Consider the following 25,824-nt stretch of genomic DNA (forward strand, 5'->3'; position numbering starts at 1 on the left):
GTATCAAACCACAACTCGGACCTCCCAGGTAACAACGGACACTCTCCACTTTGGTTTGATAGATGAAGGAGAAAAAGATGGGGAGGCAGAGCCAGCTGTTCAATGAGGCCTGCTTAAGTGGCAGATGATGTTGATGGATGGCTATGAAATGCTGCCTTATTTGTTATGCTTAACTGGGGAAAGGGGCCAAAGCACTCAAAAGATCAAACTCTCCAAACAGATTCCCCAGGAGATGTGGCATTTAACCAGGTTTTTATACCAGGCTGCTGATCTAGTTAGATGGGAAGACAAGGGCCTTTGCTGATTGTGATGTAAGCTAAATATGATGTAAATGTAACAGTTCCTAGTAAGAGATCCCGTCGAAGGCAAAGCTGCACACCTGTGAGTTTGTGGAAGCATCTAACAAACTTTTTGCAAGGAGGTAAGAAGCTTCTCAGTACCCATGCCATGTATCTGTGTGTTAATTTAAGCAATGTCTTTTTGTAGTTGTAATGATTTGTTATAACAATGGAGACTGTGTTTAGAGTCCTGTTGTCCCTCTCCCAAATCCACCACTAACACCATCCACGAATACTAGCCTGGCCATTCCTCAAAGTATGGCAATTAACTGGCTTTGCTAGGTTTTTGATTCATTAAATGCTGAGTGTGTAAATTTGATTTTTCTGTTTTCTTGCTTCCAGCAGGTATACAGACATCTCCTTTTTGCTGCATTGCTAACTTCAGGGGCCAATTAATATTGCAAGCCTACACTGTCATGTTCTGTAGGGAATTTAAACATATTACCCAATCTTGGGGAGACCATGTAAGCTGAATCTCAATACAGCGTTCTAGGAGCATCTTTAAACATGATGCCTAAGTGTAGATCTTTTACAAGATGAGATAATATCCATCGTCTCTTGATAAGGAGAAGTAAGCTTCAGTCAGAAATGGCTTCCTTTTCATTGAACATCTCTTTTGGAAACGATACCGACTCTTATGAAGAGCCTTCCTTTTCCTTGTTTGAGATTCCTGTCTTGATACCGGTGACCATCATTTGTATCATCTTGTTTTTCATGGGAATAGTTGGAAATGTGACCATTATACTCATTTTTAAGCGCTACAAGGGGATGAGGACAACAGTAAATATGTATTTATCCAGTATGGCTTTGTCTGATAGTTTGATCTTCCTTGGCTTGCCTTCTGACTTGTATAGGATTTGGAAATATCAACCGTACGTCTTTGGTGACTTTCTCTGCAAGTTTAACGTCTACCTCAGCGAAACCTGCACTTACTGCAGCATACTGCATATAACCACCTTGAGTGTCGAGAGATATTTTGCCATCTGTTTTCCTTTGAAAGCTAAAGTGGCCATTACGAAAAGTCGGGTCAAAGGCATCATCCTGCTAATATGGTTTTGCTCTCTCCTGACTGCCACCCCGATTCTCTTTCTCTTTGGTGTAGAGCACCACAATGGAAGCCTGCCAGAAGAAACAAATGAGTGCAAATGCATTGAGGAAGCAGCTCGCTCGGGGCTTCTTAAAACAATGGCATGGCTTTCCACCCTTTACTTTTTCCTCCCTGTGTCTTGCTTGGTTCTCCTCTATGGGATGATCTGTAGAAAGCTCTGGAGAACTGCACGTGAACTAGAAGGGCAGCATGCGGCAACCAGGGAGAGGCATCACCAACAAACCATCAAGATGCTAGGTACGTGGCATTCATCCCTCCGTAAATTTATTTGTTAAAACATTTCTATTTTGTCTTGGATCCAATGATCGTGTGACAGGTGTGTTCTGTGCTAGAAATGGTTTATAGTTCTTGGTCTCCCCAAGAGCTCTTTTGAAAGTGACTACTATAAGGTAAGCTTTACTGGTGGTTAATGATGCACCAGAGCAGCATTCAAGACTTTTTGCCGATGGGTTCCATCGTCCATAACAGGCAATGTTGGAACTGAAAAGCAGACTAATTCTACCCAGACTATCCCCAGCAATTGCAGTAGGGATGGAGGGAGAGTGTAGTGGAATCTCCTTCCTTGGCGGTCTTTAACACAGGCTGGATGGCCATCTGTTGGGGATGCTTTGATTTGGATTTCCTGCATGGCAGAATGGGGTTGGATTGGATGGCCCTTGCGGTCTCTTCCAACTCTATCATTCTATGATTCTATGATAGCCTTTCATCTGCTTCGGAGTTTAGACACAATGGGTCAGTGCCTGCTTCTTCTCTCCCTCCTAGGACAGAGCAGTGGCAGTTTGAATGGAATTTATGTCCATTTATATAGACTAAAAATCTGTTATCATCTTTTTTGAGAGGTGAGGAGGTAGTAATGGAGTTCCTCTCTTGTTTGGCCAAGTATAAGTTGAGCATCCTACCTGAGCTGCTGTTTTGCATCTTACTCCAGTTGGTAGATCATGGGCAGATGGTGGTCCTGATCTCATGGGACAGGGAATCCACTCCAACATGAAGCTCTCAATGGCGGTGAACCCCTTAAAAGTTTGGGTTGAAGCAGATTCACTACTCCACTAACATTGGAGCCATGTGCTGCTACTGAGCTGCAGCTTCTACCAATCTCCCAAGATCTGCCCACCTTTGTCTCAAAGGACCTTTCTGCTCAATGGATGATGTGTTAGTGTACTTCTTCACAGAGGGAGGGACTGAATGCAAGGGATTGCTGTACTGAAAGATATCCTTTCCCATCTTACAGCAGTGGTAGTCGTGGCTTTCGTGCTGTGTTGGCTCCCGTTACATGTCGGCCGCATCCTCTTCGCTCAAGGAAGCATGGTCCTCTACGAGATCAGCCAATACTTCAACCTTGTCTCAATGCTGCTGTTTTACCTCGGAGCGTCGGTGAACCCAATCCTTTACAATGTCATGTCCCAAAAATACAGGAAAGCTGTGTGTAAGTTTCTCCATCATGGCCCGGTTTGGCAGTCAAGGCACTTCAGCAGGAATGATAAGGCTTCTGTTGAAGGTGTGGAAATCAGTTCCTTCATGTAAAACAATTTTGGAATAAGTAAAGATATCATCACCTTAGACTGCAAGATCTTTCTTTCCCATATTTCTTTCAAATATGAAGTGGCCAGCTGCAGTGGAGGCTGATACTTTACTCTTACCTTACCCAGCCTGCCTGAAAGGGGTTTGCAAAAGCGAATGCGTGTTAATAATTTAATACAATCTATTAGAGTAACATTATTTTATTTTTCCACTGACTTTGAGGAGTCTCAGCTAGTCTTCTAATGCCTGTAATTTCAATGTTTTCCATGAAAACAGCATGTAATTTGCAGAGTTTTTAGTTACGGCAAGCTTTGCCACATTTCAGAGACCGAGTAAAGGCTCTCCATTTTATAAGCACATAAACACCCTCGGCTGACATTCTGGTGGTTAATCCCAACTAGAGTAGACCCATTCAATTCAGTTGTTCAATCTGAGTCATCACATATATATTGGACTAAATTGGCCTATAGCTGCTAGACTCAATAAATAGCTAAGCTGAAATTGCTACATGCTGTCCTTACCCCCAGTCCTTTCTTATTATGCCTTTGCTCTGAACAGTTAACAATCTATTGCCTCCAATGTAATGCTATTAAAAGGGAAACAATTGGAATGTCATTTCTTGTTCCACACCTTCTCCTATTCGTTTTATGTTGCATTTCTTTAAAAACAAAAGCAAATGCATACCCCAAAATATCAGCCTTTGGGGATCCCATGGGTAGGGAAATGTTGGTCTTTCAGATGCTTTTGACCACCCCTCTTAATGTCTCTGATCATTGGCTAATAGTAGTCATGATGAAATGCACCAGGTTGTGGAAGGCTGCAATAGAGAATTGGTTTAGTCTCTGATGTTTTAATGTTTCATATGCAGTGTGTGTTTGAACGACACAGTTGTAGAAGGTTGAAACGGATCTGTGGTGGATAGTAAATACAGCATGACAGCCTTCCTTGAACAGGTGCTCTCTAGGTATGTTGGACCACATCTGAACTATAGTATGTTGGACTACATCTGGAAGTCACAAGGTCTTTCAAAAGCGGCTGATTCTTGGGGTGCGTTGGCCTTCCCAAAACAGTTTGAACCCTTCATTCCATGATCATTCATTAACAAGACTTGTTTGACTATTTTCATTGTCTTAAACTTAATACCTTAGTAACTCAGGTACTGGTTCATCTAACTCGGATGTCTATTGTACATATATACAGGAGCTAAAGTTGAAGTTCCTTCCTCCGTATTTTTACTATCGCACACAGTAGTTCCACAAAACCGATGTGAACAATTTTGTGTTTTTATTGACCATATTAAATATATTATCTATTTATAGTTACAATTTAGTAATACGATGTCTGGCAGGTTTAACATAAGTATGAAATACAGCAAAAATTACAATACAAGAAGAAAAGGAGATCTAATACATTAATGCCACTAGAGTACATCGATCTGGAATGTATAGTTGTAAATAGAAAATTCTACACTATGCTTTCCAGCAAACCTTCTGGAAATATAAACAGTTTGTGGCAATTACAAATACAAATTAAACTGGTTTTTTTTTTAACTTTCTAGGAAGTCATAATTTTGGTTAGTATTCAGAAAAACCCAATTTAAAACAAAAACGTATCTGACGTACTATTGCCAATTCATTGAGATCTTTTCCCCCGATCATTTTGTTTGTCAGAGTTTAACAATGAAAAAACATCCTTTGGCAACAGAAATCTGCTGAAGACAAATCTACTGATTTGTATAAAATGAAGTGTGAAAGGAAGTGAAGGAGAACAGGTTGTAAACGTTCCTGCAAACTAAGACACTAACATCTGTATAAAACTCTTTTCCAACACTTGAAGAGAGGATTCCATTACAATAAATGATTAACTTAAAAGTTCTGCTACAAGTAGAACAGTACATTCAAACATACATTTTGTTTCCAGAATTTTTTAAAAATCAAAATAAATAGATCACAAAAAGGAGAGTACATTTTTTGAAGGAGAAAAAAAAGGTTAATTTCAGATTGCACCATAAATCTACTTTTTAAGATAGTAAGTGATATGATACCATCATTTGTGTGTGTGTGTGTGTGTTTTTCCCCCAGGTGTGAAATGCAAACACAATGCCACAAACCATAAGCTATCATTATGAACTAACAGCTGGTTGAGGGACACTTTTATGATGTCCGGTTGTCTGAAACAGACAAGTCTTGAGCTAAAATGATGAGTTTACACATTACATCCACTGTCTCACGAGTGCAAGCGTTCTGGTGTTTCGTAAAGGATAGCTGTTTAGTCCCTGTCGGTATGCAAAAAGTAACAAAACGCACGGGCCTTTGAACGGGAGCTTCTTCCTCTGAAACAAAATGGGTTGTTTCCAGCTTCCAAAAAGAGCACAATGTAAAGACGACATTTAATTACTTTTACTTCACAGGTACCTGCTGCAGAGGCTTGACAAAGAACAGTCCTATGTAGTGCATGATATTCACCCCCCGGAAACAAAGGAAAAAACGAAACAAAAACACTATTCCACCCGAAGCCAGACCTGTCACTGAAGTATTTCTCACAAAACGTGGGGAGGATGGGGGGGGGGGAGGACTTCAACCACAAAAGAATGGAATATGAAACTGCTGCAGGAGAGGCAGCAATTCCTTCGAAACGTATGTATAACCCTCTAGAAGAAGAAAAGAAAAATCATTTCCACGTGTGACTTGATCAGCTGGATTACGTTAGGAGGGCGTCCCGAAGACGGGGAGGGGAGAACCCAAAACCAAACCACAGCTTGAATCTTATCATTATTATTATTATCATCATCATCTTTAAATTTCACGTTAAGAATAGTACAAAAAACATTTGCTCAGTTTGAGCCAAATAGTGAAACATTTATCATAAATGCACTTTTTGTTCTCATTAAAAGACAAAAAAAATTCTGTGCTTTTCTTCTGAAGCAAACGCAGCGGCGGCAGCGGCGGCAACGGTTGGAGTCAGAAGCACAGGGTGTTACTGGTCTCTCAGGCACTGAGAGTGAACTCTGGGTCGGGCCAACGGTTGTTTTCCAACAACGGAAAGCACTTCATTCAGAAATGTACAGTATAGAAGAAGAAGAAGGGGGGGGCGTTCTGCCATCTCATACCAACGCAAGTCCCTTGGTCCGTAGACAAACTGGGTGCCCCGCATACTTTCTAAAAGACCGTCGGCACCACCTGCCACCCTCATCTCTTAAAAGTGATAGTTAACTACTGGAACGATCCCAACGCTTAAAAGCAACTGGAAATAAAATGAAAATAGCACTAGCGCTAAAGTAAGAAGTTGATTAACATTTTGGTTTCGTTTTTCTTGCCTACAATATATTATCGGATGTGGTATGCTTTAGCAATGTCCTGTAATACAGTACTGATCTACGCTTAAGCATCTCTGCTGCTGTATCTCATACAGGCTGAGATTTAGGTTGAAGCAGCTGGTCTTCCCCTGCCCCCCTTCCTTGGCTTTGCTCTACTTGAGAATAAAGGTCTTGCCATGAGTATTAAAAGTCAAGCTCTCTGAGAATCACAAGTGCGTGTTAAGGCAGCTTTTTGTTTTTTTGTTTTAGCTGTTTTAAACAGCAAACCCTGATTAGAAGATGCACAACTGTGCTATAATAGGGATTTTCTTCTCTTCATTGCTCCCCAACCCCTTTATCCCTGGCCCCCTTGGAGATAGGGTGAGTTTTTGGGGAGAGGGGTTCTACCTACCCAGCCTTTGCTGTTAGTCAGCAGCAAAAATGGAAATGTGTGTCTTATACAATCATTCCCAGCTAGCATTTTAATTGGAATTTACATAAATACCCAAGGCATAAACTTCCGTATGAAAAAAATAATAAGCTGAGTAATGATGTCGATTCTCAACGCTCGCTCGCTTACTTGATCACGAAGTACTGGATGATAACGGCAAACAGGATGGCAACGGTCGCAAAGACGATGAGAAGCAGGAACGCAAACTGTTCGTCGCTCAGCGGCTTCCTCCTACTTTTCGTAAGGTCGGGACCTGTGTCTGAGCACTGCGAAATGAGCTCCTGTTTCTGAGATGAAAACGCTGTGCTAGGACTATACGGTCCATACAGTTCTTGCAATCCAGTAGAGTCCTGATACTGGCGCCCAGCACACACCCTGAATCGATATTCACAGTTTGTCTGCATGTTGGTGAAGCGGAATGAAGTCTCTGGTCCCTTATATACCTGAAAAGGTAATGGAAGCATTCACAATTTAAAATTTTAATAGCTACAAATTAAAGAAACTTTAACAGCTACATAGAAAGTTGCCTTAAAGCTGCGGAATCAAGGTTGAAAGAGACCACAAGGGCCATCCAGTTCAACCGCCTGCCATGCAGGAAGATACATGTGAACGATAAACTAAGTTCTGAAAAAAAATAATTCTCAAATTAATTAATAAACAGCATAGTCTACAAATGGACATTTAGTTTGCTCCACATATACCTTGGAGCCACCCAATCGGCCAAAATGGCAGCTGGCACTGACTTCCAATGCACTCTGGGACAAAAACGGCTTCTAATGCAGCGTAACCGCTCACCCATTTTATAGCAATTTATTTAAAAGCTTGAAAAAAGCAACGTTTCCCGTAACAACAATAACAGGTAGTTTAGAAATTACCTGATCAACTTCCCTCCCACTGGCAAGTTGCAAAATGTAAACAATGGCATCGCCTTTCATTGGCTGCAAAGGCTCCCATGCGACTTCACAGATGTTATCTCCCAGCTGATGTACTTTAGGTGCTGGAAAAACAGAATTCATGACCAATCAATCATTCGGCATTTCATTTTCAGCATCATACACCTTTTTAACATTTGCAGCACTACAAGCCCTATAAAGTCATGCCCTCCACTCCAATAGTCACTGCGTGTATTTATAGTGCAACTTGCATTTTTAAAGAATAGTATGGCTGTGCAAGATTTCCCCAAACTGGTTCAGAGCCTGATTCACTGATTCCGAAATCCAGGCGTTCAGTCTTCCCATTGACATGGAAGGGGAATCCAAAATATTTTTCCACGCATCTGTATGTAATTCTGAGATATCCATGAGTTTGTATGCAAAGAGTAGACTGCATGTTTAACAAAGTTCTCCCTTGGAACAGCCATCTCAGGAAGGCAAATGGAGAAAGTCATTGTGACCGTGTTGCTATAGCGTATTATAGCTCATGTATGAAGCTGTCTCTTTATTGATGCTTAACAATCCTACTGGATCCCCACTGTGTACAACGTAGGCACCCTTTGGCAGTTGACAGAATATTCTAATACAAACAAACATGTGTCATGCGCCCTCACCTTTCAGTGCTGGCGGTGGAGATTTGGTTGTACTGAATGCGTAAACTTCGGAAAATTCTCCTTCACCGGCATCATTGCACGCTTGGATCTTAAAGAAGTATGTTGTGGATTCACTAAGCCGCTGCATTTTGTATGTGTGACAAGGTCCACTGTAGACAGTGATGAATCTGGTAGGGAGGCAGCAAGTTGGAAGAGGTTTGTAATGACTCTGAAGCACACTTTATCCTATCTGTCTGTGTTGTTTTTTAAAAGATTTAAATCCTAAAACAACTGTGTGCCACAAACAAATGACTAGGTTTCATTGTTAAATGGTGCATTACTGTGAAGGTTGATTCTTGTCTTTAAGGAGACATCCAGGAGGGATTTGCATGGAAAGGGAACGTACAACATGGAACTTGCAAGCTTCTGTGAAGACCCCTAGCTTCTCCCTCAGTTCTTTACATAATGAAGCCAGAAAAAGAACAAGAGGACAGAAGAGAACAAGGAAAAAATGATGCCACCTCTTAGGGTGCGGCTGAATGTCTCCTCCTTCATGGACAAGAATGGAGCTTCATAGTAGCTGTCCACTGCATCACCTTCTGTGGAAGGAGGCGTTCAGGTTGTCACCTGTGGCTGCCAAGTGACAATAAAACCCATCAAGAGGAGAGGGAAGATGTGTACTCATTCCCCATAGTGTCTAAAACCGTAATCAAACTGAATTAACCCTGAAAACTGACTTTTTCTGAAACCTTAAACAGTTCTTGAAAGAAAGGGGAAAAAAGAGTGAGTTATCCTCACTCAACAATAAATCAAAGGACAAGAACAGATCAGCCTTTTTGCAGAGTGACCTCACCTGCCAAACCTATCCTCCATCTGCAGGTTGAACTGTGTGGGGTTGGCAATTAAAGCTCGGCTTGGACCTTCACCCCATTTCAGCTTAAGGCTCTGGTAACTGAACACGACACATTCCAGATGTGGGGGATCTGGCGGCAAAGGCTTTGTTTTCGCTTTAATGGAGGGACTGAAGGGACCCGCTCCGAGACTGTTGTAGGCCTGGATTCGGATCCTAAAAGGAAAAATTGCCATTGACAAAGTTATTTCTTTGGGCTTCTTTGCTTTACTGACTACCAGTTCTTTGCAAGAGGTAGCTGTGCTGGTCTGCTTTTAGCATGAAAAAACAAAAACACAGAGCATAAACATAAAGCATTCCAAGTAGCACCTCAGACAGACTCAAACCACAGCATACTGGTTCTCATGTAATATACATCCACCAAATGCCCCACAAATATGTGTACTTTTCTCGGGTTGGATATAATACAGTGATGAACCCAGGATTGCTGCTGAAAATAGTCACCCTGCCAAAAGACTTCCCTCTGCCCAGCTCTTCCTACTGCAATGTGCATTTATGGAGAAGCCAGATGTGGCATTACTCTAAGACACTTCTCCCAAATCCCTACCTTTAGTTGCAGTCGGTAACCCACACTGCAGAATGAGTAGGAATGCACAATGTGATCTCATGCTTTGCAGTTATAGAACTCAAACATGGGGCTGCCATTTTTGGCAGCACCCATTGTCCTTCGGATAGCTAGTCCTTCCCTGAAAGCTGAGTTTTCACAAAGGCAAGTGAACCAGTTAAAGAGTGCCATCTTGTGTCTGGCCACTGCTTTTGCAAGTAATCAACACATGCTACGTTTTCAGTACAGTATTAGAAGGGCTTGAAACCTACTTTTAAAGAGAAAGGAAGGATTAAATGGAAGCTGAGGATCAAACCAGATAAAATGGGGAGACTCCTACTCCTTTCCCTGCCTTTTTGAAGCTGGATATACCTGCAGGGGCTGCAAATGCGATCTAAGCATCTGTGTGGGTGCATAACCCTGAGCTGCTTTCTCTAATAAAAGCCCTGCCAGCAGCTTTCCCAGCTGCAGGGGATCAAGAAAGCAGGCCCTCTTATCTTCTTGCTCCATGGGGAGAGAAGCAACTGGAAGGGGCAATTTTGATGAGAAAGATGGCCTATGGCAAAAGGCTTTAGCAGCGCATCAGTACTGCTTTGATCAAACCCACTACTCCTGCATCTATATTACCATCAGAGTAAAAAAGTTAGTTGGCTGTTCTCACACCTCCCAACGCGACACCTCCAGCACACATCTCAATGGTGAAATTTAAAAGGTAAAATAAAGTATCTTCAGATAGGGAATCAGCCTTCCACTCGCCTGTATAAAGTGTCGGGTTGCAGGTTCTCCAAAACATGGCTTGTAACTCGGTTGACTGTCGAGATCTGTTTTTCCCCATATTCTATGTTGTAGCCCAAGACCTCTGCCCCATGGCAACAGGGCTCTTCCCAATGGAGAGCAAGGCACGTCGAGAGGGGAAGAGGGGCTTCCATCTGGTCTTCTTCAAGCAAGTGCAACACAGCCACCGCAGCTGGAACTGAAGCTGGGGTTGTAATCATCCCTATTTCCCCAAACAGTCCTGCGCCGGCGATATTCACAGCCTGAAGGGCAGAAGGAGAAAAAGTGTTACGCTGTGACTGTGATTTCTTAAACCTCTGCAGCCATCTTAGATTTACATATCAGAGTGATGTTGGAAATGCATGGTGCTTTGTATCGTGTAAAAAAGCATGAATTTCCCAGCTAGAGAGAAACATACCTCCTGTGTTGGAGTGACTTATCTGAGTCTGTTAGTGAGTCACTAAGTGTGACCTCGGTGTTTGGAACAAGGTAAGCCCAGAACAGTGGCTCATCCAGATGTTAAAAACAAACAGAGAATAATTCTCCCTTATCTCATGCCGTATCTCATGGTGGTGGTGAGGTGTTAAAAACTGTTAAACTCTTTATACACATTTCATAAAACTCATCACAAACAGGACAATAAAAGAAATATACAACTTAAAACAGAAAGGTGCCTTGGTACACTCCACTTAACAGCTATATTTGGAGTAGTGGAAACATCTAATTGTGCCCAAGGCTGAAACATGACGCATTACCTGCATGCATGAGACGGAAAGGTAAAGCCAGACCAATGACTCATTCAAGGTCCTTCTCACAAAACACAGCTTTGAAACAAAGGGAACTTATTTTTTAACCATCCTTTCAGAGCACAGAAATGTAATGAAAAAAGAAGCGAGGTACCACTGAAAAATCCAGATTTGCATACCTGTACTCTACAATAATATGTGGTCGCGGGCGTGAGTCCTTTCACCTCATAGCTCAGAAGAGGACCAGAGTAGATTATGTGCATTGACCCTTCCACCTGTCCCCATTCCAGCCTGTATTCGCTAACATCCGCACCATTACATGCTGGGATCTTGGAGAAATGAAAAACAGAACAAAGCAAACATGAAAAGTTAGCATTTAGAAGTATGGTTTGCATAGCGATCACCTAATAAATAATCCTACAGAAAAGGTTGCGCATTTGTAGAAAATAAGCTTGTCAAGTCTATAATGTAACCTTTCTGCCCCGATGGTGGCTGTAAAGGAGGAAAATTAAGACACAAATATTTAAAAATACTTTTTAAAAATGCACTGGTGATAGATGAGGGCACTGAGGAGAGTTTAAATTGTCCTAATCCTTAAATGTTATGTTATTACTGCTGCTGCAACTGAGACCGTTTCATGAAAAATGAGACTAAAAATCCTCCTGTGGAAGATGCTAAGACTGCCATTTGCACAATGCTTCTTCTCCCTAGGCTTTTGGGGCTGCATCTGGAATCGGAAACAGTTTGAACATAAGGGATTTGTGTCCTGCTACCACAGAAGCAAACCAGGAGGGGTAGTTCTAAAAATGAAACACAACAGTTCAGCCAGCTAAGGAGAACTACTTCTAGAATGAATCCTAATAACAAATGCCCCAGGATGGGCTGAACAGCTTCTGCAACAATGTGGACTGGATAGTTCAGAGACAAACTAGTCAATGGCCCCATACAGACAGGCCAAAATAAAGCTGCTTCGGGTCACTTTGGATGTATGCTGTTTAAATGATGCATGGGTCCTAAGAGTCCGGAAGCCGCACCAAAGCCACGATCCAGTCCTAAGGAGTGGAGCGCAGCTTTGGCGCACCTTTCAGACTCTTAGTACACATGCATCATTTAAACAGCATACCTCCAAATTGACCTGAAGCAGCTTTATTTTGGCCTGTCTGTATGGGGCCAACATTAGTCAAGATAGGTATAAGTATTACTCATATTACATTAGAAAAAATTCAGGCAGAGCACCTAATGTCAGTACTCCCCAAGTACTGTGGAATCAATGCACAGATACAGCATATATATTTATAAAGACATACATTTTATTTGTAGTTCTACACACACACACACACACACACACACACTTATAAAAGCTATCTTGTAAACAGTTGTATTGTTTTCACAATAATCCAGCCATTTTGCTCACTGGTCATTTTGCTGGGAGTGGAAATGAACTGAACTTGCCCATGATCAACATCATGGAAATGAGTCTGTGGCTACATTGCCTAAATAACGCAGTTTGACACTGCTTTAACTGGCATGTTTCAATGCTCTGGAATTCATAATTTTGTGAGATATTAGCCGCCTTTGTCAGAGCTCCGGTGCCACAAAAAAAGACAAATCCCAGGACACCATAAGATGGAGCCACGGCAGTTAAAAAGGTTCAAACTCTGTTATTTCTGCAATGCAGATTGGACTTAACGACTCATTGTGGAAATGAACTGAGAATTCCCAAATCCAAACCCAGCACCAAATCAAGTCTAGCTAGAAGAAAATTGGCCACTCAACAAAATCCTGCATTTAACTGCACACACAAAGCTTTTAAAGCATAGGTATTCTATACTGTGTATATTAACAATTCTACAAGCTTTCCATTATTTAAATGAGAGAATCCCACCCCAAATTTCTGAACACACATTCAATATATTACAGCAGGGCTTGTGTAAGGAAGGACAACGAGTTAAAAAAAACCATACCTCCCATGAGGCTACTACACATGTAGCTGTCTTACAGGATAGAAGGGGAACACAGCATGGATCTGGGGGTCCAGGAGCTGTAGAGATTTCTGCCTTTTCTGAATAAGGACCAAGCTGTAAGGAAACAGATCATCAAGATCAGGAAAGAACAGAAACATGGACCAATTCTGAATTTGTTTCTAAGGCAGGATATAAATGTAGTAACTACATTTAAAATACAGAAAATAACATTTTCGTGACTGAACAGTGTCTCTGGCTGTACCACAGGTGCTTCTGTTTCAATGCTAAGTCCTTACAACTTTGGTTGCATGGCTATGAGCTGCTCCCAAAAGCAGAGCCATGACATGAGAGATGCAGACTTAGGTCTCAGACCCTGACATAGATCTGACACACTTATTACTGATGCAGCATGGCAGAGACTATCCTATGGATGCATTCCATGGGCTGCACTTTCTATCCAATCCTACCACCCTGAAAAAAGTCTAGAAATAGTAAATTCCACCCAGAAGCCTGGGGTCAGAGCAGAGTTCGCCATTTCAACATAACCTCCAAAGTTGCGCAGGAAGTCTACAAATGTGTGCTTAATATGCAGAAAATTCTGAACTCAATATGCACATTTTCTTGTGACAGAAAAACAGGCATGTGGGCACCTTGCAACATGTTGTTGCTACAGCACCAGAAGTTAATTTTAGTATCTTTTAACTTATTATTTTCAAACAAAAACTCAGCCAGATACCCCAACTTTGTTGGCTGCTCGAATCCAGAAGCAGTAGGTTCTCCCAGGAAGGAGACCAGACACTGTGCACTCTAGTGTCTGGCCACGGTACACTTGTTTGCGCTCATCCTGGTCACAATTTGCTATTTCCACAATGTACTCTGTTACTTCTGAGCCCCCATCTGTGGACGGCGGATCTGTAAAACATAAAGTGACAAGGCATATAAACCATGTTTTCAAAGTAATTATAATCTCAGCTATAGATGGCTGTCTCCACAGAGTCCTAGGCTGCCACCTCAATGGGGCATGGAGCCGACTCTGGATGTTCAAAGGCTACGCCAGCAACATGTAAGGACTGGCACATTCTATAAGGCTGGTATAGGTTTAGGTATAGACTGTGTATCTGTCATTCAAAGACCAGCCTTGCTAGTATGCAGAAGCCTGTCATCAGAATCATTGCCACCAGATAACACACTGAAGCTATGCATAGGATAGCTGCAATCTGCTGTTAGTTCATTATTCTAAGATAATAACTGGCCTATTATGCGAAGAGATTCGGAAGCTGCATCCACATTGCAGAAATAATCCAGGTTGGCACCACTTTAACGGCCGCAACTCAATGCTATGGAATTACTGGAACTATAATTTGTTGTGGCACCAGAACCCTCTGACAGAAAAGGTTAAATGCCTCACAAAACTACAATCCCCAGAATTTCATAGCACCGAAGCATGGCAGTTAAAGTAGTACCAACCTGAATGATTTCTGTAGTCAGGATGCAGCCAGATATCAAGAACACCAGGAGCCATCCCAATACTTGCTCATGACAGTTGATGGCAGCCTTTAGGACCTATGAACAGCTGGCTAGCTCCAGGGCAGAGCTCCAAAGGTTCCAATACCACACACCTGGAAATTAGCTCCTCTTTTAACACAAATTCCACTGACCTGTTTCTGGACTGGTATTTATGATATATGGTGGTGGTGGTGATGTGCTTCCAAGTTGGCTTTGACTACGATGCCCTATGAATGGAGATCTCCAAGAGATCTTGCTTTTAAAAGCCCTGACCAGGATTTGCAAACTCATGTCTATGGTTTTTTGTGGGTTTTTTGGGCTATGTGGCCATGTTCTAGAAGAGTTTCTTCCTGACGTTCTCTGAAGATGCCAGCCACAGATGCTGGCGAAACGTCAGGAAGAAACTCTTCTAGAACATGGCCACATAGCCGAAAAAACCACAAAAAACTATGGATGCCAGCCATGAAAGCCTTTGACTTCTCATGTCTGTGGCTTTCCTAACTCAGTATTAAGTGAACTCATCAGTAATGATACATCTTTGCAACTGAAATGTAAAAAATGTATGGTGTGGTATAGTTTCCTTATTTTTAAAAAAGCTAACAAATTATATATTTACAAATGTCATCTTTATTTATTTGGACTTTTGTCTGCCAAACCCATTTCACTTGCATAGTTTTGCAACAGATAAATAGTAGACTGGGATTCAATGGCAGATATATTGATGATTTCCAATAGTCTGGAAAAAAGTTTTGATACAATGGCTTTAAAAAAGCAAGTCAAATTAAGTGCATGCATGGGAGGAAACATTTTCTGTGGCTGGCCTTGTGTTAGAGTAGTCTTCACCTGTAAAAAGAGAACCGTTTGCCTTTGTGTACCTAGCCAGTTTGGTGTTTTGTGTTACAATGTCCGACTCATGTAAGTTTGTATTGGTCTGAACAATGCATGGCTCGAGAGCACAGTGATTTGTTCATTCCGCTGTGTCCCCTTCCTTTCTATGCAGGTATCTGCAATTCATTCTAGCATTTTATGAGGTGGATCTATTGATCTGCACATTTGTGCAAGACACATAAAACTCCACAAATACACATGCACACACAAACTGAGATACACTTTTTCTAGGTTTTAGATCTTACCCCACTGAAGAGAGACTTCCTTAGGCTTGGCTTTGCTAGCCAGACACAGAGAATGGCACGGCCCTGGAGGAACAGCTGCTGTCTGAACAATGAGGACATCAGATGCCTAGGAAAGAACACACACACATTCGCTTACAGGTGCCGAAACCGGCATGTGTTTCACAAATACTTTCAGTGGCACAGCCTTTTTTCAGAAGTGCTATATTTAGCTCCACATCAAGAACATGTCCAATCTTAAATGAAATAAAAGTTCTGCATGAAGAAAAGTATGAGTGCTTAATATACCTATTAAGTGTATTTGCTCGTATTTCTTCATTCGGTTTGATTTATTCTAGATCTGCCCAAAGGAAGTCACTGGAACATATAGGTCCTGAAGCCCCAAGAGCTAGAAATCCTACCGAAACCCTCAGCCACCCAGGCTTTAAAGAATTCAATCACGTGAACTCAGGGCATGATTTAAAGGCACATAGTGGAGCAATGTTATGAAAGTCTGGTAGGTTTGGATGGGGGCTTGGGAACCTTATGTGTGTTCTATCTTATACTAAAATAAAGGAAGCACACTAGACTATTTTTGCTACTCATATGCAAGAATCAAATGACAGCAACGTTTTTGCATCTTTGTTTCTGACATAATAAATAATGAGATGCTCATGATAATGAACCATGTAGCCAATACCAACCTCCGCAGTTTTCTTGGAGTTACAACTAAACTAAGATATACCCAAAGGACTCCTTTGCTCACCTGACTTTGGCCCCCGCTACCAACGCAGTAAACTCGTAGTCTGTAAGAAGTACCAGGCTTGAGATGAGCACATACATGTTCTCTCGTGGGACCGCTATAAACCGTTTCCCATTTATTGCCTAAGAGAAAAATAAAGTACAGTTACAACCCATCTTGCAGGGTGGGGTAGGAGACAACATTTGTTTTGCAACATTAAAATGGAGCATTTTGACAACTTGTAACATGATGAAGACTCGAATTTGGTTGTATTGCTCATATGGCCCCTGGTTTCTCACATTTCCCACCACTGAAAATGCTGGAGCTAGAAACATATCCCATCTTGGACCAGGCTGAATAAACCATCCCCCAACTGGTCATGGTTTGTTCTTGCTGGGCATGTGCTTTTTAACTGTTATTAAAAATCAAGTTAACTCTGGGTTTGTTATAAACAAATGTTGACTCTTCCGCTTGGGTGGAAAAGTGAGTGTAAATATAATGAGCCAAAAAACAAAACTACTGCTTCGTTTTCTGCAAAGTTAATTTAGTCAAATGCAGGAGCGTAGTGAAGTGAAAAACAAAAAAAGAGGGAGGAGGAAGAGAAGTACTGGCATTGTAACATTCCTCCACAAGATAAAACTAATGAGACCATTATAAGAAGCTTTCTTTTGTACAGATATTGGGCTGGATCCAGACTTAGCCACGCTTAGATCAAGCCTACTAAAATTAAGGGGGCACAAGTTCAGTGGTCTATTCTGGCCATGACTAACTCAATCCGACCCATTATTCTACTTACCAGCTGAGGCCTCTGACATTTCTAGGACATACATAGAGATCTCTGATCCTCCATTATCCTTTGGTGGATCTAAAAAAAAATAAAATAGAAATGACATTTAAAACAGAAAGGAGGCCCAAGCTTTAAAACAAACATAGTGGATTCCAGGGTAAGTTATAGCAAACTGCTCAACCCCAAAATGGTATTTTTAGGATGTTGGTATCAAAATAAAGAGCTGTGCTCCGAAATGTTACAAATGAACAAAATCCATTGTTTATCTCTATCCTGAGCCCCATGGCAAGGTATAACAGGCTGAGTCTCCCTTGTCCAAAATGCTTGTGACCAGAAATGTTCGGGATATTTTCAGATTTTGGAATATTTTGTTCAGTAGGTAGATAATACGATATCTTACAGGTGAGGAATATGTCTAAACATGAAATTTATGTTTCGAATACACTTTATACATCTCTGCATCATTTTGAAAATGCTGCACTGACAAAATGGCTATGTATCAGAACAATTGAAATATGTGCTGAACCAAGTTTGCACCCATCTGTAAGCATGAAAGGTGGGAGGATACACCACACATGTATATGTGTATGCTAAATAGGCAGCAATCCAGGCAATCTCAAAACTCATCGGTCCAGTCTAATGTGCCTCTTGCTCATTATTTCTGCACGGTTGACAATATGCCCAAATGGAAACAGCAAATGCAGAGTGTTGAACTGAAGCCAATGCCTTTTCTTTGTTTTATGCAACAAGGACGCTAGGACAGCAAAAGAAAGCAACTGCAAAAAGCCCCCCTGAAATTTGCTTACCCCAGGTAACTTTCACATTATGTGAATGGATCTTTCCCTTTACGCTTGGTTTACTTGGAGCTCCAGGTTTGTCAGGACTTGTGCTGTACTCTACTACCTCACTAGGACCACTTTTTCCTTCAGTATTATGAGCAAACAGCTGTAAAGTTAAGAACAGAGCAAACATAAGCTTAAAACCTCTGTGCTAGTTTAAATATTAACAGACAATACAGGGAGGACACCACAGTCGTGCTTCTATTTCAACTTTCCCTATCACACCGAGGGATGTCAGGGATTCTGCTCACTTTGCAGGAGCCACTTGTCCAGTGAACAAATGTGTATTTTCCAGCAGAGAACTTGGACTTTATTAGCAACCGCACTAGTAGTGTTTGAATTTGGTACATACCCTAAATTTATAAGAAGTACTCCTTCTAAGGTCTTTTAAAGTGCAAGAAAGTTCATCTCCATTGTACCCTGCTTGAAAACCGTAATCCTGTACAAGGAGGGAAAAACAAAGGGAGGAAATGCATTTTTCTGAGCAGCACAATACAACAGTTTGGACCATTCACTAACTGTGTACAAGAATATTAAGTCCTCAGTGATTACTATTTAATGGTCAGATAATATACAGAGCTTAGAAACAATAGTGTTACTATCAATGTACTAATATTAACTCATGGGATAAAAATGAATAATTAACATTATAAACATTTCCTTTTTAATATTAATTTTAATTAACTTCCTTGAGTTGATAGTTAAATATCTTAAAATGGACCAGGCCCCTATATAAAACAGCAGTTTACGACTGTATTTTTGTTCGCTCTGGCACTGGCTGTTTACCACCATTGCTTCTGCTTCCTTTTCTGAATGTTATCCACTTTAGCAACAACAACTTGATATTGCACTGTTCCTGGAAGATTCATGGATAGTTTTCTGCCCACTCCGCTGGGATGTTTGAACAACACAGCACATAATTATTCACCAGGCAACACTCTAATATGCATGAGAGACCAGCTGCTCCTTTCAAGGCCTTTTCCTATCTCCAACTCAGGTTTCCAAACTTATAAATATCAGGACCTTACCGAACCTTCCTCTTCCATTTCTAAAATGTACGTCAGAGAGTCATCTGAAGATACACCGTTCGGAGGGCTCCATTTGAGGGATAACCATGTCACCCCAGCTTCGGTCAGCCGAGGCGACAAAGGTGGCGGTGGGACAATTCCTACTGTGTAACACACCAATGTCTCACTGAAGCCACTAGAAGGAGAAAAATCAAAAGCTTAGCTACTAGCCTGAAACACAGATTGTTTGCTTTTTAAAATCAGAAACCATGTTATTATATAATCCATTTTTACCTCATTCCAATGTCGTTTTTGGCTGCCAACCTGAATGTGTACTTTGTAGAAGGGGACAGCTTGGTTATTTTGTGTTGCTTCTGATGACCATAGTAGCATTCCTTGAATGCTCCATTCCTCCCCTTTAAAAGTAAATTTAAAAGAAAAAAATCAGATATACTGGTAGAATACAGTTTTCACAGAGATGGTCCAATTGCCCTTTGAGACTAACAGGGAAGATGACATTTCTATCATATGCTTTTGTAGACTCAGTCCACATCATCAGATAACCACTTTCAGTGATGAACTGCACTGAATCCACAAAAGCTTATGCCAGGAATGTCCTCTTCCCAGTTTAAAAGGTGCTACTTGATTTCTTTTTATCTTTTTATGCTAAAACAGACTAACATGGTTATTGTTTTGAATTCTTGATTCTGGTTTTAACCTTTCAGTTTTTTCTGTAGAGATCAGAATATCTGTATCCAAGTAAAAAAAAAATCAATGACAAGTTTTTGGGTAAAGTTCTTCAGATGGCACTAGACTGTAAGTCCCATGAAGCACAATCAATGACAAGGGATGGGAATAGGAGTCCAATACTATCTAGAAGGATATTCAATCTCCATATTTGCTCAGAGATGGAAAGAAGCTGTATTCATTCATTCATTCTTTAACATAGGGTTAATTTGGTGCATATGTGCATGGGAGTGTCTATAGTTTCCAATGTATTCTCAAAGGGATCCATAGCTCAAAAAAGATTAAGGATGACCTTCTTTACCAAAACTAACAAACTTTCCAGTGCCGCTTTGAAACAAAGGAGTCATTCTAACACAGACACCTTTGCTTGCAAAATAGCTAAATTAAAAGGTATGTTTAGCCTGGAGAAAAGTTAGAAATATCCCACCTCTGTTTGTAAAGATATGTATTTTAGATGATGGTTGTCTATGTATTGTATTGATAGCAGTTTTACTGTTTTATTGAGTGTATTTTATATGAAATTGCAGTTTTTATCTTATAATGTTGTTTTTATTGTTGTAATCCCGTCTCGATCCACAGGGAAAGGCGGGAAATATAAATGATGATGATGATGATGATGATAGCTATCTTTACATATCTGAAGAGATTCCATGCTCTGGCTGCTCTAGAAGATATAGGCTGTGTATTCCTGCATAGCATGTGGTTACTTTAGGTGGCCATGGCAGTCCATCCCAGCTCTATGATTCCCAGCAGTGTACTCAAGGGCATTATTAATGTTATCCAAACAATGTACATATATAGGCCAGCAAAAAACAGTGGTAAATAGAAATGAAAACAACACACAATTTCAATTCAACATGATGATTTGAATACATTTTCTCCATAAAATAAAAGAACTGACCTCATCCCATTCTAAAAGGTAGTTAGTCACTTTGGAGCCATTGTCATTGGAGGACTGAAAAGAAAAGAAAAGCTTTAGTTTTTTCTAGCTACTCAAATGCCCGCTCCTAGCCATTTCAATGCACTAGTCAGTCCTAAACATATACACACACACACATACCACTAACAATACATTTTTCTTGTATGTTGCAATCAGAAGTGCATGTTCCTGGCTGCTACTGGAGGTACTGATCCCTACCCTAACCCCCACATCTGTAATAGTAATACAACTGGCATAGTTGGATAATGAATCCTATGTTAGGCTTAACTGCTCTGTACTGGATCTGTGGTCTCCATTTTGAGGCAAGCTTTGCACCTCAAATTTGTCCGGTTAGTAGATGGTTTTAGTCATTCTTGTGCCTTGAGCTACACATGCTCCTGATCTCAGATTTGTTGGTGTTATCTCTGTTGGGATTTTAAAATGTTTCATATTCCTGCCTAATTTGGAATTCTCCAGAATGCTGATATCGCTTCACTTATTTCTCAGTTGTGTCACTTTGGTTTTAAACCTGATGACACTGAACTTCCGGGCTCATTATAGAGGGCATGACTTATGATGCATCTCTTTTCATTTAAAACTAGGTTAACACAAACACAGATGCTATAAAACCCTGTTTGGAAGTATTTACCTATATATATTGCATAATAATAATAATAATAATAATAATAATAATAATAATAGTTACCTTCCACTGTAAATTCAGGCTGTTTTTGGTTTTATTGACTACTTTAGGTGCAGCTGGAGGGTCTGGTTCACAACTCTCTGTAGTAAAACTTGCCAGCTCTGAAACTGTTTCCTTTGTGGAACTACTTGAGGCTGAAACTCTGCATGATTGAAAAAAAGGAACGCTGAAGAAGCAGTCCAAATATATGAATGACATTGAGATCTGAAAGCTTAGAGCATGGTTAGTCATAGTTGTTTTGAGTCACAGAATTATGTACAGGACTACATTTGGCATATATGTCTACAGTCTAATCCAATCCTCACCCCCACTTCCACCCTGCCAATATATTCTAATTCCCAAAGAAGGCAATGAATAGGCCTGTGAATCAACTATTTTAAAGCTACACAGTGAATTTCCACAGTTGCTCCCTTCTCTTTTAGTTGTGCCCACCAGGTATGCAATGTAGGAAGAGATAACAACAGATGTTCTAACACCCTCAATAAGAAGTGCTTGGCTTTAGTTTCTCCCCATGCTGTCACACTTGGAGCAAGGCAGATGGTGATAAAGATGAATTTCTGATCTGATTGAAAATGGCTGGAAGACTAACAGAATCAACTCTTGCCCTCATTTTTCCCTCACTTATACTGGGGGACTGGTAATGATATCACAGTAGGAGACAGGCCAGTCACCGAACAATATTATTCTGAAATTGTTCTGTATACTATGTGCAATGCTCCTTCCCACCCAAAAACAACTGTATAAGTTCCCAACCAGTGTTATACCTGGGCCATAATGAAGGCCAAGGGCTCAACCTGTAGGAATGAAGTAGCCTTTGATATTATTTAGCAGAAACAAAACAAAAAACAAATCCATAACCAACTCCATCTCTGTTGCAGTTTCAAGAGACGTTTGTTCTCCAAGATTACCTGACATGATAATCTGTTGCTGGTCTGAGATCAGGAAGTGTAAAAGTTGTCTCTTCACCACTGCAAAAAGGAAAACCTGTTACTCCAAGCAGTATTTCTTAACAATAAAACCTTTTGCAAGTAAAAACCACAGTTTCCCCCCAAAACCTTGATCCCAAACATGTGCCCATTAAGTTGGTGACACAGTGCTGGGCTGTATCTGTATACTGCAAAGGTCAGCCCCAGTATTTACTGGAAAATTAAGATCTGGCTTTAGCAACCCAACACCAGAAACATGCCATCTACTCATTCTGAAAATCGCTTTCTATGTAAATGTAGGTAGCGAATCATCCTGATGGACATATTTCTTATTAAGGTGTCAGCTGGGACAAACTGTGGAGCTAAAAAAACAAGACTTACGTGTAAACTGATTTAAACTTCCCATTTTTACCACTGTTCGAAACTGCCACTTCAAATGTGAATGTTGTAGGAGTGAGATTATGAGTTTCTTCACTTTGCGACACAACTGGAGGGCTCCAGGACACAACTGCGGACCTTGCTTGAATTGCAGATACCTTGGAGTGGGGAGAAGGACAGTCACTTTCTAAATATGCAAGGCATGCATTGTAGCTACATCCCTCCACTAATATCTGTTTATATGCAAGTGTTACATTTGCATGCAATTCGGACTGCCATCTTTCGCATTCCTTTAGCCAACTTGAAACAATACAAACAATTTAAAACAAATTCCAGATAAAACCAATAAAATGACTTAACTAGGATAAAACTATATTAAAGAGACCACCAAGTTAAAACAGCAGAAAAAGCTAAACAGTTAAAAGCCATGTACATGTATACAAAGGTCTTTAATAAAAAGCCATGCTTGGCACCTAGAAGAAACCAACATTGGTGCCAATGGGAAGGCTCTACAGGGAAGGTGCCACGGCAAAGAAGACCTTCTTCCATGTCCCCATATGATATATCCCTCTCACTAATGGGGCACAGAGGAGGATCCCTCAAGCAGACCTCAATTTGTGGACAAGTATATATAGCACGGGAGCTTCTTCAAATGCTGGCATTCCAAGCCACTTTGAATGTCATCTCCAGCACCTTCAATTCAGATTGGAAGCAAACTAGCAGTCACTGAAGCTCCTTTAAGGTCAGTGTTATTCATTGCTTACCTGACACTTTGGCCAACAATGTTGCTGCTGCTTCATTTTTGTACTAGCTGTTCCTTCCGAGTTCTGCTCAAGGGGAGCCTCATGCAGAGTGCATTGCACTAATCAAATCAGGAAGTTACTGATGCTTCGACTACTATGGATAAATGATCTCTGTCCAGGAAAGGCCACAGCCAGTAAATCAGTGAGAGCTGACACCATGCCCTTCAAGCCACAGAGTCCACTTGGGTCTCCCATGACAAAAATGGATCCTGGAATATTCAAGGGGAGTGCAACCCCATCCAGGGCAGGATGCTTACTCAATTCCCAAATCTAAGAAGCACCAATCAACAAGAGCTTTTGTTTGATCAGGATTCAGCTTCAGTTTATTGGCCCTCATCCAGTTCATTACAGCATCCCGCCACAGCTCCAGCACCTACACAGCCTTAGCCAACACTGACAAGGAGAAGCAGAGCTAGCTATCATCAGCATACTGATGGCACCCAACTGCAAAACCCCTAATGATCTCCATTAGCAGCTTCATGAAGATGTTGAAGAATATTCAAGAGAGGATGGAACCCTTTAGGACCTGACAACTGTGGCCACAGGGCTGAACAGGAACCCACTCTCTGGAACTGGCCCAGCAGACAGCAGGGTCACCACTGTAACACGGTGCCCTCTATTCCCACTCAAAGGAGCAGGTCCAGCAAGACAAATACTGAGAAATCCAGGAAGACCAAGTAGAATAGCACTTGTTTTTCACCCTGCATATATTGTCAGTCAGGGTGACAAAGAAATTCCAGTGCTGTGATCTGGCCTGAACCAAGACTAAAACATATTTTGTGTCTGACGGCTGTCCTGGTTACGTAACCATAACTTCCCTCCCCCCAATCTTAACACAGAGTCAAAGCTCAAAAGAATCTATGCTAAGTAGGCTTTGTGTCAAACCTCATAATGATCATAATCAAGGATTTCAAATATTTTCAGCCCTGAATGTGCCCAGCAACAAATTCCTTGAGCTGAGCATCTTACAGGGTAAACTTGGTTCAATGATATGTAAAACTGATTTATTCTTTGATGTCTTCCTGCAATATCCAAGATCTGAAAGCACTCTGAGATTCCATTCTTATACTAACTCACCAAGACCTGCATTACAGTTACAGAGAGAGGCACTTTCTTCAGCTACATCACGACTATAAATCTCTCCTTTCCCCCCAAATAATTCTGCTGCTTCCTCAAGTACTGGAATCCCTTTGTATTTTAGATCAATATTATAAATATTATCAATAAGTGAGAATTCTAAGAAGGTGTGGAAATGAAGCATCATATTTAAAACACATTACTGCTTACTGTAGGCTTATTGAAGCTCAAAAGCTCTTCAGATTTTCTAGATTCTGTGTCAGATTCTGGAAAAAAAAATCTATGTTAAATGGAAGGAAACATGAACAAAAATCCCCAACAAAACATTTCTTATCTGTGACCCAAACCTAGAAGATATCATTAGAAAAACAACAGTACATGCTGTGCAAAGTTCATTGCTCATATTTGTTTTGACCACTGAATCTGCTAAGTATGCAAACTGAGCAGAAGTAATACAACTGCATAGACTTTGATTTCCTTTCAATTTGCCTGGTGCCATCAAGAATTGGTGTGTATCTTGCTTTCTCTTTGGCTTGATGCAACTTGATAATTCTAATGAGTTAAAATTCCAACAGCTAGCTTCCTTATCTTGGAGACATGGCTTAGACTGTTTCGTTTCCCTAGAGAAACTTTGGGAGGCATTCATTTTTGAGATTCGCTACCTACCAAACAATAAGCCACTCCTTTCCAGAAGGGCAGCTGCTCACCTGGCTGTGAGAGAATTTAAGCTTTTGATAATTAAGGCTGAAAATTCAACAACGAACATTTAAACAATGGCAAACCCATGCATATACATGCTCATGTTTTGAGATAATTTCATGTTAGCCTTTCTACTTATTCTACCAAGGCTTAAAGTTCAGGATGCTAATTAATGCAGAGGGCTGATTAAATCAATAGAAGCAGAAAAGCCCCATGGGTATGGAAATGCAGATCTAAACATGGACGAAGAACATTTTTTCTTTCTTCCACCTTGCCAATGAGGCCTGTTTTATTCTTATTATGAATACGTTTTCAAATGGCCTAAGAGAATCAGCTGATTGCATTTCATTTCTTCAGTCTATGACTGGCCAAACCAAACCACACACACAATGTTGGCAATTAGACT

General features: G+C 40.9%; 2 protein-coding genes across 4 annotated transcripts in view; one reads left to right on the top strand and one right to left on the bottom strand.

The window, feature by feature from the left end:
• The window catches only part of LOC149308812 (fibronectin type-III domain-containing protein 3A-like), a 59,007-nt gene that overhangs the window by 1,989 nt on the left and 31,194 nt on the right, over positions 1–25,824 (bottom strand). For 2 of the 3 annotated variants that reach the window (XM_089536518.1, XM_089536519.1), the window contains exons 8-27: positions 24,930–24,985; positions 22,843–22,997; positions 22,444–22,503; positions 21,539–21,677; positions 20,815–20,868; positions 19,461–19,582; positions 19,188–19,362; positions 18,512–18,598; positions 18,127–18,265; positions 17,330–17,398; positions 16,558–16,676; positions 15,816–15,921; positions 13,913–14,088; positions 13,177–13,290; positions 11,392–11,541; positions 10,449–10,729; positions 9,092–9,304; positions 8,260–8,426; positions 7,589–7,710; positions 6,843–7,156 (exon numbers count right to left, since the gene is read on the bottom strand). In XM_089536518.1, coding sequence (XP_089392644.1) covers positions 6,843–7,156; positions 7,589–7,710; positions 8,260–8,426; positions 9,092–9,304; positions 10,449–10,729; positions 11,392–11,541; positions 13,177–13,290; positions 13,913–14,088; positions 15,816–15,921; positions 16,558–16,676; positions 17,330–17,398; positions 18,127–18,265; positions 18,512–18,598; positions 19,188–19,362; positions 19,461–19,582; positions 20,815–20,868; positions 21,539–21,677; positions 22,444–22,503; positions 22,843–22,997; positions 24,930–24,985 — 2,818 coding nt within the window. Of the gene's footprint in view, positions 1–4,232; positions 7,157–7,588; positions 7,711–8,259; positions 8,427–9,091; positions 9,305–10,448; positions 10,730–11,391; positions 11,542–13,176; positions 13,291–13,912; positions 14,089–15,815; positions 15,922–16,557; positions 16,677–17,329; positions 17,399–18,126; positions 18,266–18,511; positions 18,599–19,187; positions 19,363–19,460; positions 19,583–20,814; positions 20,869–21,538; positions 21,678–22,443; positions 22,504–22,842; positions 22,998–24,929; positions 24,986–25,824 lie in introns of those variants that run through there. The other variant, XM_089536520.1, reaches the window with a different exon arrangement.
• Positions 529–3,514, top strand: LOC149308813 (growth hormone secretagogue receptor type 1-like). Its single transcript, XM_089536521.1, has 2 exons — positions 529–1,683; positions 2,678–3,514. The coding sequence occupies exons 1-2, from the start codon at positions 927–929 to the stop codon at positions 2,968–2,970; spliced, it is 1,050 nt and encodes a 349-aa protein (XP_089392647.1). The 5' UTR covers positions 529–926; the 3' UTR covers positions 2,971–3,514.

The sequence above is a fragment of the Sceloporus occidentalis genome, unplaced genomic scaffold (assembly GCF_023333645.1).
Source record: "Sceloporus occidentalis isolate IW3139 unplaced genomic scaffold, rSceOcc1.0.p SCAF_8, whole genome shotgun sequence".
Taxonomy (NCBI): Eukaryota; Metazoa; Chordata; class Lepidosauria; order Squamata; family Phrynosomatidae; genus Sceloporus; species Sceloporus occidentalis.

Excerpts from the sequence above, each read along its gene's own strand:
- LOC149308813 (XM_089536521.1), top strand. The coding sequence starts at position 927 with ATGGCTTCCTTTTCATTGAACATCTCTTTTGGAAACGATACCGACTCT. Across the intron at positions 1,684-2,677 it reads ACAAACCATCAAGATGCTAG|CAGTGGTAGTCGTGGCTTTC; the intron begins GTACGTGGCATT and ends CCCATCTTACAG.